The sequence below is a fragment of the Larus michahellis genome, chromosome 1 (genome assembly GCF_964199755.1).
Source record: "Larus michahellis chromosome 1, bLarMic1.1, whole genome shotgun sequence".
In the NCBI taxonomy this organism is placed as follows: Eukaryota; Metazoa; Chordata; class Aves; order Charadriiformes; family Laridae; genus Larus; species Larus michahellis.
In genome coordinates, this window is record NC_133896.1 from 142,812,212 (window position 1) to 142,830,069 (window position 17,858).

The 17,858-nt window shown below is 38.7% G+C and overlaps 1 protein-coding gene across 7 annotated transcripts in view; it reads right to left on the reverse strand.

Annotated features, from left to right (window-relative positions):
* Positions 1 to 17,858, reverse strand: part of TBL1X (transducin beta like 1 X-linked) — a 202,474-nt gene that overhangs the window by 11,382 nt on the left and 173,234 nt on the right. For all 7 annotated transcript variants that reach the window (XM_074606827.1, XM_074606818.1, XM_074606867.1 and 4 more), the window contains 5 exons: positions 16,481 to 16,613; positions 7,121 to 7,262; positions 4,165 to 4,228; positions 3,964 to 4,061; positions 2,342 to 2,402 (listed from right to left, as the gene is read on the reverse strand). In XM_074606827.1, the coding sequence (XP_074462928.1) occupies positions 2,342 to 2,402; positions 3,964 to 4,061; positions 4,165 to 4,228; positions 7,121 to 7,262; positions 16,481 to 16,613 (498 nt within the window). The remainder of the gene's footprint in view (positions 1 to 2,341; positions 2,403 to 3,963; positions 4,062 to 4,164; positions 4,229 to 7,120; positions 7,263 to 16,480; positions 16,614 to 17,858) is intronic.

Here is a 17,858-nt window from a genome sequence, read left to right on the forward strand (position 1 = left end):
GCTTTTTCTGATCAAATTTAGGTGTGATTCAGAATTATGAGCTCAGAAGTGGAGAGAGTTAAGCCTCTGCAGGGAGTGATTCAGAGCACTTAGATGTCTAAAACTGGGTCATACAAATGCTTTTTATTGTATCACTTAACCAATTTGTTCCTGCATGCATAGACATCAGTCTGCATCTATCACTAGATGTGAAAACTGGATTATTCCACTCCGCCTTAAAGAAATAAGCTTAGTGAACACATATTTTGATCAAATGCCCTATGATGACTCATAATTTTGCAAAGAATAATGAAACTGTAGAAGCTACTTATCCACATAGTTACATATTTGGACCATAAAACCTTAAAGTTACATGGGAACATCAGTGCTAAAGAGGCTTTCAAGGCCTAGACGAAAGAGTCTTCCTTTACTTCTTTATTTTAACATGACAGTTTTGTCCATATGGCTGTAAACTAAACAAGCTGTTGTAAAGCAGCCGAGAGTAAAAAATTTATGTTATTGTCAGGCTAACTATCTCTGGACTTCAAAGAAGTATGCAAAGAAGTACACCACACAACTATGTGTTAAAGGAACTGTAGTCTGTCTAGACTAGACTTTTAATTGTTAAAATGCCACCTTTCATCCTAGTGTAGACAAGATTTTCAGATTCCAGATACGGTAAGGAAACTGCTGTTACTTTGTTCTGGTGAGTGAGTGATGTAAGAAGGACACGGTCTTTGTAGCTTTAGACTTCTGTGAGGACAAAGGCTCCAACTGATTTTAAAGGGCTTATTGTTGTACATATGCTTTTGGCCTATCAACAGTTTCCTTAACAACGAATTGCTTTACTTCCCTGTGAAAACATATGTGAAATAATAATAAAAAAAAAATAATTAGCCTCTCCACATCCCCAATTCAATCGTGTCTTATGGTCCAAAGACAAACAGCACATGTAAAAAAGAATTTTTAAAAAATGTATGAATGTAGATGGACACTGGCATACTGCACTGCAAGACATAGTTAAGTTTTCAACTAGCTAAAAGGGGAATGGAGTGATATGTCCTTGATGTACATCATTGCTAAGACAGCTACGCATCAGTGAACATGATTCTGAAAGTTCTGAATCTGCAACAACTTAGATCAATAGTTAGGGATTAAAAGGCTTAAGTGTTTCATTAACTACATCACTATACAGTGCATAGTTTGCTTTTGTGGAACAGTTACGATAGATAAATAAATGCCACAGTGAGAAAATCTGTCAGCAGACACCGGCTCCTTCAAACTGACAGCTGAATTAATAAGCAAGAAGATGAGTGACAAAATGCAGAGTATGGATCTGCTGTGTGCATGGACATACTTTTTGTCTTCTGTTCAATAACCACTTCAATTGCTCTTGCATACTTGTAACATATGTGAAAATGTGAGAATGACAAAACTAGAAATTGAGGCGAAAAGCTTGTGCAACTTAACGTTTGAAAATGAGTAGTAAAATACATGTTTTTAAACACCATTAAGCACCTTGTGAAAGCCTGCTGTATTAAAAAAATTATTAGTTACAGTGAGCACACAGGAAGATGAACATTTCTAGCATCAGAATCTGGAATATTTTGGTGGTTTTAAACTCAGTTTGACTATGTCCCTTAAAAATACTTCACTGTGACAACTTATCCAGTTTGGATCATGAATTCAGTCATCATCTTACAAGTCTGGTCTCAAGTAAATTTAAGATTATGTCAATGATTGCCTGTTGCTCAAGATTACTTAGTATCTGTGACATCTGCTGTCTTCTTGAAGCAGATCAGGTCTATGAACAACCATCCAAGTAAAGTTTTGGTGCAGCGAGATTTTGAAACTCAAGGTTGGCAATTGACTTCTGATAATCAGAGAAAAAAAAATACTGAAGAACTTCAAGTCAAAATTAAAAGTTAAGAAATTCCTGAGGATTTTCATGCTTTCAGTGGTGAATGCACATGGGAGATCCATTTGCTTCTGTCTCAAGTCAGCTTCATTGCAACAGGAGCAGAAAGAGTGGAAGACATTTCCACCGAAAAGTGTCTTCATAAATCACCACTTGGTACTATTCAAGCTCATAGATAATGACAGAATCATTCAGCTAGGTAGACATGGCTGGTGTATAAATCCTTTCCTAGAATCAGTTTGACTTTCAAAGCTGATTCGCACAGAACCCAGTCTTTCTGCAAAAAGAATAAACCCATAAGCCATGATACACAGGACAGTTAAAGCACAAAAAAACTTGGTTCAAACTTCTCTCTGGCAGATAGGTTTTTACAAAAGGATAAATTACATTGACAAAATTACAAACTGCATTTCATTTTACCAACAGGAGTTATGCAGAAATTACCTGAATGGAAAGGAAACTGCTGTTTAGCTTCTCCTGTGTGAGCATCCCAGATTATTGTTGTCTGCATCCGAAAGAAGGGGGGAAAAAAAGATTAGTGACTGCTCAGCTCAGAGAAAACAAACAGAAAGCACCCTCACTGAGGAGCAATTCTAAAAGATGGACTGATAAAATTATTGACTGCAGAGAGCCTTGTGTGCTGAACAGCTGAAAAAACAGAAATCACTTCCAAACATTACAAAATAATAATCTAAGTGCAGATAAGGAAGTATCACCCCTACATGAAGTACTATAACTACTAAGGATGGGCATATTCTGTCTGAATGATGCTAGATGACAGCAGTACACATTTTTAATACACATTTTGTTACAGCTGTTTCAGTTACCTTCTTCAAAGAGGACTTTTTCCCCTTTTCAAAGATGCAAACTGAATTCTATTCCAAAACTACGCGATACTACATTTCTAACAATTAAACCACCAAGTGAAATGTTTATTTAGCAGCAGAGTACATATCATTTCTTGCCACTGTGGTGGGACAGACAGAAGTGTAATTTGCTTACTACAGGTTTAATCCATACTCACAGCACATGTCAGCAGCTACCCTGTGAAGTTCAATACCACCTTGTGAGTGAATTGTCAATGTATTGGGAGTATATGCTTCCAGAAAATAAATGAAGGATGCCTCATCTTGCTGGCAATGGATCATCTAAAGAATCACTGCTGTTATTGGGAACATGTTTGGCAGAAAAATGGAACTACAATTGGGAGACAAGCGTAGCTGAATATAAGCCAGTATTAAAACAAATAAAACTAAATTCCCATTTTCACAAGTATGTGAAAATATAGGGATTCATCTAGCATACAAAACAGATGTACAAGCCTGAGCTGGTTTCCCTAGACTCCCTCTGTCGGTTGCTGGAGAGGAGCACTATCAGGGCAGCTCACTGCAACACAGGCCATACAACTCATCTTGGCCATACAACCAACTTGGAAGCGCCATTTTTCTCTCCCAATTTTACAAGGGAAGCCAAGGATGTCTAATTTTGTAGACATCAAGTTAGGCAAGATGAATGCTGTGTACTTTCCAGTTTCAGTTTTAATGGATTTGTGCTCATCATCATCAGTCATCTGTTCATTTTAATCTCTATTACGCATGCAGCTGAAACTACCATGTTTTGCTTGATTTGGAGTTCAGAACTACCGTTTTTTTGCATATTTGCATAGGAAGTCATATCTATTTTATTCAAATACAAATGTTTCAATAATTAGATAAACTAAAAGGTCAAGTATCGTTAAGATAATTTCCTTCCTGGAAATAGTCAATCGATGAAATTATAAACATAAGTAGTGGAAACAGTGCTTTCCTTAACTGAGAAACGTTTATGATGCAATTTTACACAGGGGGCAAGTAGAGTTGTTTTTTTTTAAGTAAAATCTTTTACATAAAAATAGTACACATTTATGCAGCCTCAAAAATGTAATCAACATGCACTAAAACATATTAAAGAAAAGCAAACTCTCCAGGATGCCTGGAGGAGAAAAAAATAATCTTACAGAATTCAACAGCACAAGCTTACTGAGTCAGCACATTTATATGTTAGAATAATGTGTTTTTAAAACTCACTTTATCAACACCAGCACTTAAAATATAATTCCCCTTTTTGTTCCATTTCAGGGCAAATATTGGACCTTTATGTTGACCTAAGGTGCTTGCAAGGTTACCTGGAATAAAGAAAAGGTTAATATTACAATTTGTTTAGAAATCATCCAAATTATAGTTCATTCCTGTTCGATGCTTAAGAACAATAAATGTTGTTTGACTTACCATCTTCTGTCCATATTCTTGCAAAACCATCATACGAGCCTGTAGCCAATAGTGTTCCATCACTCTGTTGGGATATATATAAATGGCAAAGGTCGATACTAGATGAAATGTGTTTCAATGAACATTTTTCTTTTAATTTCTTTTTTTTTAAGGTTTGTGCATTGTGATTTATGGGAAACCTGAGCCCATACATTCAGACAGCTTATACTATGATTTAAACTAAAGGTTATTACTGAAGTCAGCAAAGAGGAAATAAAACCCTCTAACATATTGTGAAATACTGGACTAAACCACCAGATAAGAGCAATTTAATCAAAAGGATTAGAAAAAGAAAATAAGATATAACAAATTCTATGGGATTCCTCCAGATAACAAACTGGTACTACTTCTTAGACATAAAGAGCCTATAAAACATCAACTGGTCATCTAAATCCCGACTAAATCCCATTTCAGTGAAATTTAGGCACCTATACTTGAAAGAAGGACCTAAACACCTGAGCCACCTACATTCACGGTCAACACCTTGAACGCTATCTACCACAAACAAGCTGCTTCCTACTTGTCTACAGATAGACTTCCACACATGCTTAGAGGCCCAGTACCATGATGGACAGCCTGAGAAAAGCTGGATTCATGGGTTCCAATAAGGAGAAAAAAAAGCCCAGGAATCGCAGCAGCAAAATAGATCTATTCTGCTGGATGCAGTCCTTCACTGAAGGATACCTCCTCTGCAGCCAACAATGCTAGAGTTATTGGGCCAGAATGAGAATAATTAAAAAGGAACTCCACTCTGCAACCTGGTGAGATCAGTACTGTCAGAGCTGGGCGTCTAGTCTTGAAACATTTCAGCACCTGGATTAGCAGTGAGATTCATGCCATCTATCTCCAGACGTCCAGAAGTTATGACTTAGTTTAAGAGAGTGACCTAGTCTCCCTCTATAACTAACAGCATCACCCACCTGTGGAGTGTAATTCATGATCCCATTCACTTTAGACTCTGCCCAGACCAGCACAAAAGCTCACGTCTCTGCTTCTACTGACTTAAGAGGGAGTCTAGATGACTAGTTTAGACGGTCAAACCTAAGGCAGACGAATCCTACCCTTGGTACCCAAAGGACATGATCTAAATATGGCCTCTAGAAATAACCTTTCTTATTATAACATAAATCACATAAACCAGAGAAGAGCCTATTTAATATCACCAGTGTTAAAATTTCACAGTGAAATATGATTAATATTATGGTTCTAAATAAACAATAATGGCAGATGGCATTTCTAGCATCATGAATAGAAAATTAGGAAAAGGCATAAAATAATCCTTTAGAACATATGTCCACTCCAACCCTCCAAAAAGAGTGAGTCAGAGCAGCTGTAGATTTAACTCAAATGTCTAATGATGTAGGGGGAGAAATTCCAAAACCAAGCCAGCTTCTGTGTGATATATACTTATCTGGTCCTCTGATCAGAACAAAGGTGACAAGAGCAAAAAGAGAAAAGGGAAAGAAAGCTAAGGGACTAGCTGTATAGTTTATTCAAATTTGTTGGTGGTAATTCACATTCTTTGGAAAACTCAAAGTAAGTTGGAAGCACTTCAAGTGTTCAAACTAGGAACATTTCCTTACATTCAGTACTAGGACAATGCAAATGAAGTATAAGTGATCAATGAAGTCTGGAAAGGTAAGGAACTACGACAGGAGAAGTACTACAGGAACTACTAGAGGATGCCCGATATGTTTGAAATGACAACATTTCTCATAACTGTTCTTCACCTTTACATATTTTCCTCTTTCAATTACTCTTTTCCTACTCATCAATTCAGTTTTTCCCAACTATTTTTCTTCACCGTGATATCCACAGGAAAGAATTAATGAACTTTCTTGGGTTTCATCTTTATTTGCTTTGTTAACCTATCTCTGCTTTCTGTACTATTCACCAACTTATTTCATTGTGTCAAATACAAAATACATGGGGGAAGCTGATTTGTGCAGTGGCATTATCTTTTACTTTTGTGAAGCACCTAGCTCACCTGAAGGACAATAATATTGCAGCAAAGATTAACTGAATCTTGGTCTCTGGCCAGCAACTGAGACTGTATGTAACTGCTAAGAATGCTTTCTGGTATTTAATTTTTAATCTGTATTCCTACGAAAACAAGACCAATGCGATCACGCTGTCTGTACCAATACCAGCAAAACAGACAGAATGCAAGTGATCTCAAAATTAATTAAGGTACCTGCAAGGTCTTATAAGTTCTTTTTACAATGCTTGGTGGCAGAAAGGAGGCATGAAGCAGCCTTAAAGCTGCTCAAAGACACTGCCCAGACACTGGGGATTCTTAGCAGGATCCTCTCTGCTCACTTCAGTCTTCTCTGTGCAGGACCATATTATCTAAGACAGAAGGTTTTGCAGGATGAAAGTAAAAAGGGCATCAGGCAGAACAGTTCCACCCAGAACGTGGGTAGGTAAAAAGAGAATGACTATACATGCTCCGACCAAGATAAAGACAATAACGTGAACATGTTTTGCTACGGCCAGCATCATTCAAATGAGAGAGGGTCTTGATAGTCCAACCTCATAAAAAGTACAGCTGGTGCTTATATCTCCTTATGTGCCAAAATAAAGTAACTATGAGATGCAAATACATTATTAATCAGGCTTCGTTACTACATAGATTGCTTGTTCAATCTTAAAGTTAGCTGAGTTTATTTTTACCCATGCTCCTAAAACAGAGATAAAAATACATCATTAATTATCTTGAAGATGGCAACAGTCCTGGAAAATTAAAGCATATAGGGGAAAGTTCAGCTTAGTATGAGTATTTCAAACAAGAGGTCAGTAGGTTAGGACAGAGCTTCTGGTCACCTCAGATATAAAAGATACAGAGCAGCAGCTGTAATTGCCTCTGAATTAAATTTAGACACTTAAAAACTATGCACGGTCTTAGAAGTTAGCTTACATTCCAGTCCAATGAAGTCACATCCTTATTGCTGGGGACATCATGTCCTCCTTCTCTTATGCAGTGCCTCAAAACTAGTTGAGTGGAACCACTGTTGCTGTTTTCATTGAGATTCCATATTCTGGCTGTTGAGTCTCCAGATCTATAAAAGCAATTGAGCACAGATGAAAACTCCTCTTGGTGTCAGCCCAGCAAACAATGTAAAAACCTCTATTTCTGTTTTCATTGAGAGAACATCACAGCCTTTATAAAGTAATTTTTCTTTCCAACACTTCCTGCACTCCATATACCTTTTAAAAAAAGCTAACACATTTAAATTATACATATCATCTAAATCCACATTATTGTTTGCTTTATTCAGAAAACTTTTACCTAAAATACATTTGCTTGCTCTCTACATTTTGCATTTCATACCTAAAGTTGATATTGCCATAACTGAGATAACTCAACATTACAAACGTAACACTGTGGAGACCCCAATAAAGACAGAAAAACAAAAGCTATGCCCACATGCCACACATAAAAAGTGCACACAGTCCCATTAGCTCCCAATGGCTCATCAAATCCCTGATGTTCCCCTGGAGCTGCAGTATGCTCTCAACACAGCATGATGGGACCTGCAGGGTCACCATCTGCAGAGGTGCCGGCTGTCACCTTGGCAGCAGCTGGGGAGAAGGGGACCTCTCGCAGTGTGACAAAGGTGCTGCGGTGCCACCTCCCTGGTCCTGCCTGGGTTCCTCTGACAGCTAGGGCAGGAGCAGCAGGTGAACTTCAGGTTGCCTTGAATTTGGCCATGGCCCTTTCAGAAGCTACTTCTGTTCAGGACAGATGAGAACACAGCCTCTGACAGAAGCTCTTTGCAAAACGGTCTCCCATTATTAAATCAAAACAGAGAATCTAAAGATTAGGGAAGTAGAAAGGTAATTTAAATTAATTTTTTAAAATTCATCCTACTTTCATTTTTAAAATTCATGTCTACAGGGTCCTTTGCTGTCTGTAGCTTGCCTGCTTAGCTCACATTGCCCAAAAAAGTGGCAAAATAACTACTGACTTAATAGAGCAAGACAGACACATCATCAGGATTTTAATCTATTTTATAGACCAAATATTTTCTAGGGAGATCTTTTTATTGCAGGCTGAAACCCTGATTTTGTCTAGAAAAATTTGTGAGGAGGAGGTGAAGAGGTTATCATAATCTGCTTGTAAATAACACATTTTATTTCACTCTGTATAAATCTTTCTTCCAATGAAAAACGTCTCTGAGGTCAGAAATCAATTTGCAATGGTGTGGAAGATATTACGCTTTCTAGTTTATTGGGATTTGTCTCTCCTTCTCCCCTCCCCTCCCCTCCTTCCACTTTTGTTTAAACAATCAATAACAACAACCAAAACAATCAAAGTACCCCAGATTGCTTGTTTTGTCCAGAGGGTAATTTTCATTTACATGCAGTAAGTACAATCTTGGAGGAGAATTAGGATCTCTCTTCTATTTTCAAGAATTCATACAGTCAAGATGAAATTTCACTGTTGATATACCTGATGTGTTAGCTTTTCCTTTTTTTAAAGTAATGACTAAAACTTCCTTTCCTTTATGCTATCAAGGAGAAAAAGTCTTTCTTTGAAGACTAAAAACCTGACACCCATTTTTGCTTTGATAAGCCATGTTTTACTCAAAAGGAAATCTATCACAAAAGAGTATTACATTTTATCTTGGTCTTCTAATAAAACATGTGAATTATTTATACTACAAGTCCTGGGCAAATTTTAAACACTTCACGCGTCTTTGAGTGCAAATATTGACCAATCAAGTAGCAAACTTGATTGATCTTTGTGTATTATTTTACCAATAATTTAACCAAACTTTACATGAACAACAGTTCAACTGTAAAAGCAAAAACCTCTCTGCCTGTATCAGTGGCTCTGAGCTCCGCTGGGTCATGGCACGCCTAGGGAACATGCTCCCTGTCCTCTGAACCCTTTGGGTCGAGCTCAGATGTGATGGGCTGGCCAGGGCTCTGCCAGCCTAACCACAAGCTACTGCTGGTACAGCCACTCTTTAATTTTTGGAACAAATCTTTCACAAAACAATTCAAATCAGAATAATTTTTGCCACCATACAGAGCTGTGACTGTAATATAACTCCTTATTTTTCAGAGGTCTGGAAAACCGAACAACAATTTTGTATGTGTTGGCTAGAAAATTAACAAAGTTAATCACGAGGCTCAGAAGTTAAAGAACATTTTTCCTTGTGATAATTTACAGTAATGGGAACGGGAGTAAGTCTTTCATAGGTTTGGGTTACTGGTTAACATGCTAAGTAGGAAATTCCTTGAGTGCTGGCTTCTCCACTATATAGGACTCCAGGCCACTCCTGCCCTCATTGTAATAATCCAGTTTGTTATTGGACCCTGTGAATGAAGTACTCAGCCACTTGGCTATCAAACACAATATCCTGTTTGCTAGTTCTAAAAGGGTTATGTTCTGTTTTTCAACAGTTTTATTTAGTCAGTTTTCTGGCGATGCCTGGGCAATCTTATTTTCCAGTATTTTAATTTTGTTTTTCCATTTTCTTCTTCCTAAGGCTACATAAGCTATTATGTGTCCCTGCAGAGAGGCTTTATAAGCCTACCAGTGTGTGGCAGGGGTATTTGTGTGTCTTCCCTTTTGTTGCTGGGAGAGAAAAAAAAAAAAGAGTATTCTCTGCTCTGGAAAGTATTCTGATTTCTGTTGAATGATTCAATGAACCCTGCCTTATTAGAGGACCATAGTTCAAGCACAATTCAGAAAGATATTTAATCTCCTTAGCCCACAGAAGCATTTCTATCTGCATGATAAAGCAGCTCATTCCAACATGCAAGTCATGAACACTTGAGTAATAGGTATACTGTTCTGCCCTAGGGTAGAGCACTGCCAAATATTAGGAAGGCCAGTTCTGAAAGAATTTTATTTCATGCTCTCCAGTCCCGGTATAATCATGAATCAAGGTGGATAAACGTTGGCAGAATTTTATTTGTGACATAGAAAATCCCCATTCCACAACTGTCAGCAGAGAGGTTAAAACAGCTGCAGTTGGGTAAAGAAATTTGCAAGACGGTTGTTGAACCTTGGTATTTCTAATCTTCAGCTGCAAGTCTTATAATCACTGTTATTTTGATAAGCAACATCGTTAATGTGTATTTAACACTTCTGGCTCAAACAAGTTAGACTTTTTATTATTTTATTTTAAAAGAGATTATTAAAAGCACAAAGGGGATGAAACTCCTCCTTATAATTTACACACCTAACTTTTCTTTAAAAGCAGTTCTCTAAAAGTAAGCGCTTACGTTTCCTAGGCAGTCAGTAGAGGGAAGTGCCTTGGAGGTATCCAAAGGGAGATCTCTGTCCCGCTAATTATACAACACTAATTCTATGGGTTATTCAAGTAGACTTCACCTCATAGCTGACTGCTTTACATTAACTGATTTGATGCAATGAGGAAGCCGGCCCCAGTAAAGTAATGCTGCTAATGAATAAGCAGTTACAGTTAGCAAAATTATCACCTGGCACTTACTAGGGAGGTGGTGTGTGAAATCAACCCCCTCAATCTGGTAATTCAAAAGGATTATTCAGAAAGGTAATTCACAATGGATCCTAAACCGCTGATACGAGGAATACAGTAACTCAAAGCGTCATATAAAACCCAAAGATGATGACAGGTGATGGCCTAGATACATCCTTTCTTGCTTCTGAGAGACACTGCCATAACTGAAAGACCTTGGACAACAGCTTCTACGGCTAATTATTTTGCTGACTAGGGAGAGCGAAGGTGCGCAGAGCATTCTGCAAGAGACAAAGTTCCTCTGTGTGAAAGAGGCTGGTATAGATCAGCAAAGATAAGCAAAGAAACCTATTGTTGGCTTTTGGGAATGAGGCCAGGTCCCTCTGCTTCACGGCTATGTGAATTACTTGAAGGGCACGGCTGGATGTAAGAGAACAGAGCGCACTCTTGGAAGCAGCAGCTGAATGTGCGGAGAGAGGAGCCTAAATTCAACTAGCAAATCTTTTGGAGTTCAAGGCTCTGGCAACCTTGACATTCACAGTCCATCCACTTCCATACTGGGAAATTCAAGCATGTTCAGGAACACTCCGGGTCACTGGACCATGATCACCTGCGCTAGCCGACTGATAGGTTATTCCCTAGCCTGTTTTAATTAGCACTCTTGCTCGGGGCCCTGACGTTCTCTCTGAATAACTCCTGGGCATGGCTTGGTGGTTACAACAGTTCAGGGACAATTCCCAACGTGCAGTTTGTTTGGCAGCCAGGACAGTTTGCTAGCACAGATACTGGCCGTTCTGTGCCAGTTGGCCTCAGTGTCTAGGAATATTCCCAGGCATGGTTCGTTTACTAATGCGGACATAGCTGTAATGGGTTTCTGCACTACCCAGGGAACATAACCGTCTGTAATAATTTACATGTGTCATAAAATTAAGACATTGAAAAATATCTCATGGAAGAAATCAGTCTTTGAAGAAGAGGACAATTGGATTTTAAGAGCAAAATTGGAATTATGGCTGGAAATGGCCAAACCTTCACATTTGGCCAAGCACCTGCTTTTTTTTTTTTTTTTAACCTGTCCAAACTTGTTTGGGAATGTTGATTTCCATCATAAAGGGTAATTAATCCTCTTACATGGCTGTATGTATGCACTTTACTGTACTATTATAATGTTTCCATTCCTAACATCTAAGCATTCTTGTCATAAGCATTTGGTGACAGTCATGCCTTTGATAGCCTTTACTGGTATCTCTAGTCTCCTCCATCCTCCACTTTAAAGGTTATGGGTGTGGTGGAAGAGGAAGAGCAGCTGCAGAATATATTTTTTCTGGCTATTTGATCAGAGAAATTCCTGTCTCCACTGTTTGTCTTTTTTTAAAATAGCCCTTTGCAAAATCCAGAGAGTCAATATTCCTGTGCTAGCCATCACACCCTAAAAAATCATAGCAATTGAGTAGATGGGACATCAAATATCAAAATCCCTTTCTATCAGTGGGATACTCACTAAATGTGGAACCCAATGCCCTAGTTTTGGCTAATTCATTCTACAAACAAATCCCCTACACAGCTTGCTTCAGATTAGATTGTGAACCTGCGTTATTCTTTTAGTGCTTTGAAGATTACATCAGGTTACTGTCTAAACTGCTGCTAATTGTTAGAAAAAAATTATTGCTTGTATAACAAGGCTTGAAGAAAATACTTTGCCACAAATTGAGACTCAGTTGTGCTAGGCACTTTATAAACAGAACAAATGTCTTACTTCCTTTATTTAATAGTTAAGTTTTTATATGTATGTTTTAAGAAGACAACAGATGGGTACAATGAGGCAGATGGGAAAACAGAAGAAAACTACGGACCGGGCAGCACAATATGGCTATTATAGAATCTAACAATTCAGTGTTCTTACATCAAACTAACTACAGTTTTCTTTTTTGAAGTATTACTTTGTAAAAGGCAAACAGAACTGCAGATTACTGTGTATCTTGGGGAACTTCTTCCCCTTGCTTAATTGCTGCTGTAATACATAGTTTACCTGTAGATGAAAGGTTGCACTGTTACTATACCAGACATCTCAAATACTTCTTTGTGCAGGGGCATAATCAGACACTCAACTCTCTTCCTCTAGTTTTATTTTCTTCTATGCATTCCATGCCATTTCAATCATGTAAGCTTCATCAGGTGCTTGCTGCTGTATTACGTGAAGGCTAACTGCATCACATACTTTGTTTCTTGCGAGCAGGCTAAAATCTGATCAAGCTGCATGGTTCTACATTATTTGCATTTTCATTGCATTGCCATTATTCTGCATGAGACACAGCACCTGATTGTACTTTCTAACCATGCATGTATTTATGTGCTTCCAGAATCAGTAGCAAAGCTTATTAAGAAAGACCTATTACACCGAAGAGTAAAGCTTAATTGAAGGGCTAGAGAGATGGTACTCCTCTATCTCAGACATCTCAGTAATGGCTCTGATTATCATCCTCTGGGTGTACTCGAAGCTGTGTAAGATACACCTGTCCCAGGGATCCATCTACCAGCGCTTAGCACCCTGCAGCAAAGTTAAACACCCACTGGTTCCTCCGTCACTGGAGCACATACTCTGGTTTATTAAATGGTCCACAGCTTAAACTATGCACGCTAGGACTGTGAACCACAGATCCCAGGGAAGCAGTACAGTACGGCAAGCACTGGCAGAGTGGTGAGTCAGATACCGGGAAGTAGTTACCAATACTAAAGCCAACAGATGAGGTCTGAGCACCCATACGTAGGAGTCTTAACTCCCTACGTAATGAGTTGAGAGGTGTAGGTACCTGCCGAGGGACACAGCACTTGAGTACATGCCTAATTTCAGCTGTGCAGATATTCTCCAGAATAAAGCAGCATCTTCACTTCATCTCAGGCGCCACCAGGTGTCCCTAAAGAATAATTCTGTATGGTACCCTTTCTCCCCATCGATTTTCCTTTAGATAATGTGGGTGTGCTATCTGATCACCTCCAGACTGTTCCCCATAGAATTCAAATAAATACCACAATGGATAAGTTTACTATTAACAAGTACACTGTTTAGGATGACAGGGCTAAAGGAGATCTATTGTATCTACAAATACAGTCCCTTCATTTGAATGATCCTAAATAAAGTATTTGTGAGCTGTGATCTCAGGACAGCCCATGAAATTCTAATTAAGTTTGCCCCTGCTATGGGAACACTCTGCCAGCTTTTATGAAACCTTTTCTAGATTTTCACCTTCAATAAGAAACAACCACAAAAACAATTTAACACGGTTAACTAAATTCTTTTTAGTTTTTGAGGTTTTCTTCACTATTAGGTCATGATTTAACATCGATGCATAGTCAAAGCATTTAGGCATATATTGAGACGTTAGAGAAGTACAGGAGCATGTTCGTTCAGGACCACTTGATGTTGATTTACAAATCATTATGTAGACAGTAACATTTCGTGAGCATCACAGATTCTTTGCCCTCCCTTGATTTGTTTTTTTTTCCTTGAAAACATCCTCTTAGATTTGGGCCAGGACAATTAAAGAACATCACGTGCTACAGGCCTTCCACACTTGTCAATACTAATATTGACTTATTTATACATTAAATAAATCTCTTTTTATGGCTCACTCAACTGTATTCTGGGAAGAGGAATGTCTTCGAGAAATAACTGTTTTATGCTTGCCTATTTTAATTGGAAACTGATCATAATGATCAGGTCTTCTCTTCTTAATAACAACCATTTGGATGGAGCTTTGCCATTTGGGTGGGATAAGTAATATTGCCAAGCAGTATTGCCCGAGACGCTAAAAAACTGAGTGGGTAGAGGAATACAGTTAGCAGAAAATACAGAAAATGCATGACACAGGAGTGTGGCTGCTATTACTGCTCTTGTCTATATCATGGCATCACCCAGGGACCCTATTGCAAACCAGAAGACACACTGAGCCTATGGAAAAAAAGAGCTGAATACCGAAGTTTTTAATCCAAAAATCCTATATATAGTTTTTGCAAATTCTAATGCTATATCCATTTAAAATTAATAAATGAAGACACTTACTGCTACAGATGCTAAAAGTACTATTGGGCCTGGACATTCCAGAAATAAAGCATATTCAAAAGGAATTGGTTTTCTAAAAATCAAATTTGTTGTTTGAAATCATTCTTCGGAAGCTGCTATCTTCACACTCTTAGAGATCTTGTCCTGTTTATCCAACCTCATATTGATTTTTCCTATTTGCACTCTAATTCCTTGTTTTCACGTATTAAGTCAACAAAGATAAGACGACTATTCTGATGACCTTGCAAAAAATTGGAAATAAAATAAGGGCTCTCCTCTTCCTTGTAAGAAATATGTTCTTGTCATGGTTTCAGCTGGGATGGAGTTGACTTCCTTACACCTTACAGCTGGTGTAATGCTGTGTTTTGGATTTGGGATGAGAGATAGCATTGATAGCGCGCTGATGTTTTCAGTTGTTGCTAAGCAGTCAAGGCCTTTTCTGCTCCTCGTACCACCCTGCCAGTGAGAAGGTGCACAAGAAGTAGGGAGGGGACACAGTCCAGACAACTGACCCCAACTGATCAAAGGGCTATTCCATACCATGTGATGTCATGCTCAGTATATAAAGCTGGGGGAAGAAGGAGGAAGGCGGGGGGATGTCTGGAGTGATGGCATTTGTCTTCGCCGGTAACGGTTACGTGTGATGGAGCCCTGCTTTCCTGGGGATGACTGAACACCTGCCTGCCGATGGGAGGCAGTGAATGAGTTCCTTGGTTTGCTTCGCTTGCATGTGCGGCTTTAGCTCCACCTATTAAACTGTCTTTATCACAACCCATGAGTTTTTTCTCACTTTTACTCTTCTGATTCTCTTCCTCATTTCAACTAGGGAGAGTGAGCAAGTGGCTGCATGGTCCTAGCTGCTGTCTGGGGTTAAACCACAACAGTTCTGATATTGCTAAGTAACTTTAACCGATGAAGACCCACTTCCCTCTTCTAACTAATATCAGCTTTCCTCCATGTTCCCAGCCAGACTTCTTAAAATTTAGCCTTCATTTTAAGGTTTAACTTTAAGCATGAACAAACATTGATTCCAACAGTGTCTGTATAGGGTATGTTTACATTAGCATTTTTGTTTGGCTGAAAAGCGCTTTTTGTAAGTCAATCTCCCGATTGTCCCACTTACCGTGCTTTGGTTGTCATTGCTGAGCAGTCCTGCAGAACACAAACTAGACTCCTTTCCAATGATACTAAACCAAAACACGCCCTCAAAACACTCCTTTATGTTCAGCTCATTGGACAAAACGTAGTCCAGCCAGAAGCCCCCCCATCCCATACAAACATGGTGCCATAATGTCCTCGCACAACAGTTTTTGCTCTAGAGATCTACTCCTGTTTGTGCACCATGCTAATGCACACATAGCCAAAGAGAACTCTGGTTTAGAGTCACCACACTTTTAAAAAGAAAACTTGGGTGCTAAACACTTTCTGAGATACCAATGTGAACCATTAACTACGAGCAGTAGGAGTAGGTTACATGAACTTCAAATACTCTGAGAATTATACATAGTTATTTTAAAAACCTTTAAAAAAATTATATGTATTCAGGGCCACAGAGTGCACATCTTAAACGTGCAAGTGCTTCATATTCTGCGTCACCTTATAATTACTTAACTCCTACATAGATACAGTACTGCTGAAGAAAACAGTTGCAGGCTGAAAAAACAGCTGAGAGAACAGTCACTCATCTCTATTATACGCTCTCAAGTTCTTGCATCTCTAAATATACTCTAATTGCAGCGGCTGGTTTCAGTCACGGTCTTACCCAGATGCTAGCAGGTCACTGACAGGGTTCCAGGCACAGATGAACACCTCTGATTCATGGCCCCGAAGGACTGTTGCTTTGTTAGGAGGAATTTCAACATCCCCGTCAATTTCCATTGGCTTTGAATGATTATCTGTAAGGAGATATATCAGAATAAATAGTTTGCAAGATGCTGTTAGGTCTGCTTTAAAAAGAGTTGGATACCCATGGCCTAAAGCTTACAGCAATGCATACGCTATAAATAATATTCTGTGTTGTGTCACTGACCATATTACTCTATTTTCTTCCCCATGAGGATTCAAAATTATTATATTTCCTCAAAATGTAGAGCTTTCCAAAATATTTTGTATAAATGGCACGTAGCTTTTCTTCAAAAAATAGTTAGCATTTATTTCAGTACAGGTTTTTTTGAAGCCAGCTTCATTAAAAATGACTTAAGAGATTTATTAAAAGAGCAGGTTGCCACATTTGAGGAAAGTTTTATGCTGTTCTTTTAAAAAAAGTTACATACAGCCCACACATTTTCTTACACAGTGTCCTGTAAGTAATATGCGTGCTACTCACAGATGAAGAATATACCGAGTAAGGGCCTCATTCTCTGAGCATGGCAGTGAAACAGTGAGAGGTCACCTTCTCAAGGATATCATAATATACCCAAAGGTACCAACTGAGGCATAGATATACTTAACCCACACGCTGTAATTCTGGGGTTCTTCAGACTGCAGTCTAAGTAACTTTGTTTTTGTAAAGCTCTTTTATTTCCTTAAGGAAAAAAAGTGAATTTAAAATGATGAATTTCTTTTAGTGGCAGCAATTCATGCCAATTTGCATCATGAACAATGTTTTCACTCCAGATTTTCATTGCTTCATTACAAATCTTCCTCATTCAGCTCAAACTACACTTCCTGGCAGCAGCACAAGACTATTATCCTCTGCGAGCAAGGCACCAATCAAGGACAGGTAACACGCTGAAACACCAGACAGCAGATGTTACACGCAGAAGTGTGGCCCATTTCGCAGAAAGCACATCCAAGAGTGCAGAGCTGGCAGGCTGGGGGAAAGGCAGCCTCGTGTCATCCAATCAATGCCTTGGCCAGCTGATCTGCTCTGATTGATCAAAATCCAAGTTCTCATTCTGGGTTAAGTCTTTTAGTTAGTCATTCTTTGATCACATATGGAGATCCATAGGTTTGCAAGTGGAATAATTATGCTCCTTTATTGCCACATGTTTATGGCATTTAAAATCAGCCATCTGTCCTGATACTCAAGCTCTGCTGAGCTATTGCCTGTCGACTGGCAAAACAGACTATGACGTTGCACAACTGCCATTGGAAGGAAGATCTCCAGATTTCCACCCTTACCCAGGGCTTTCAAATAT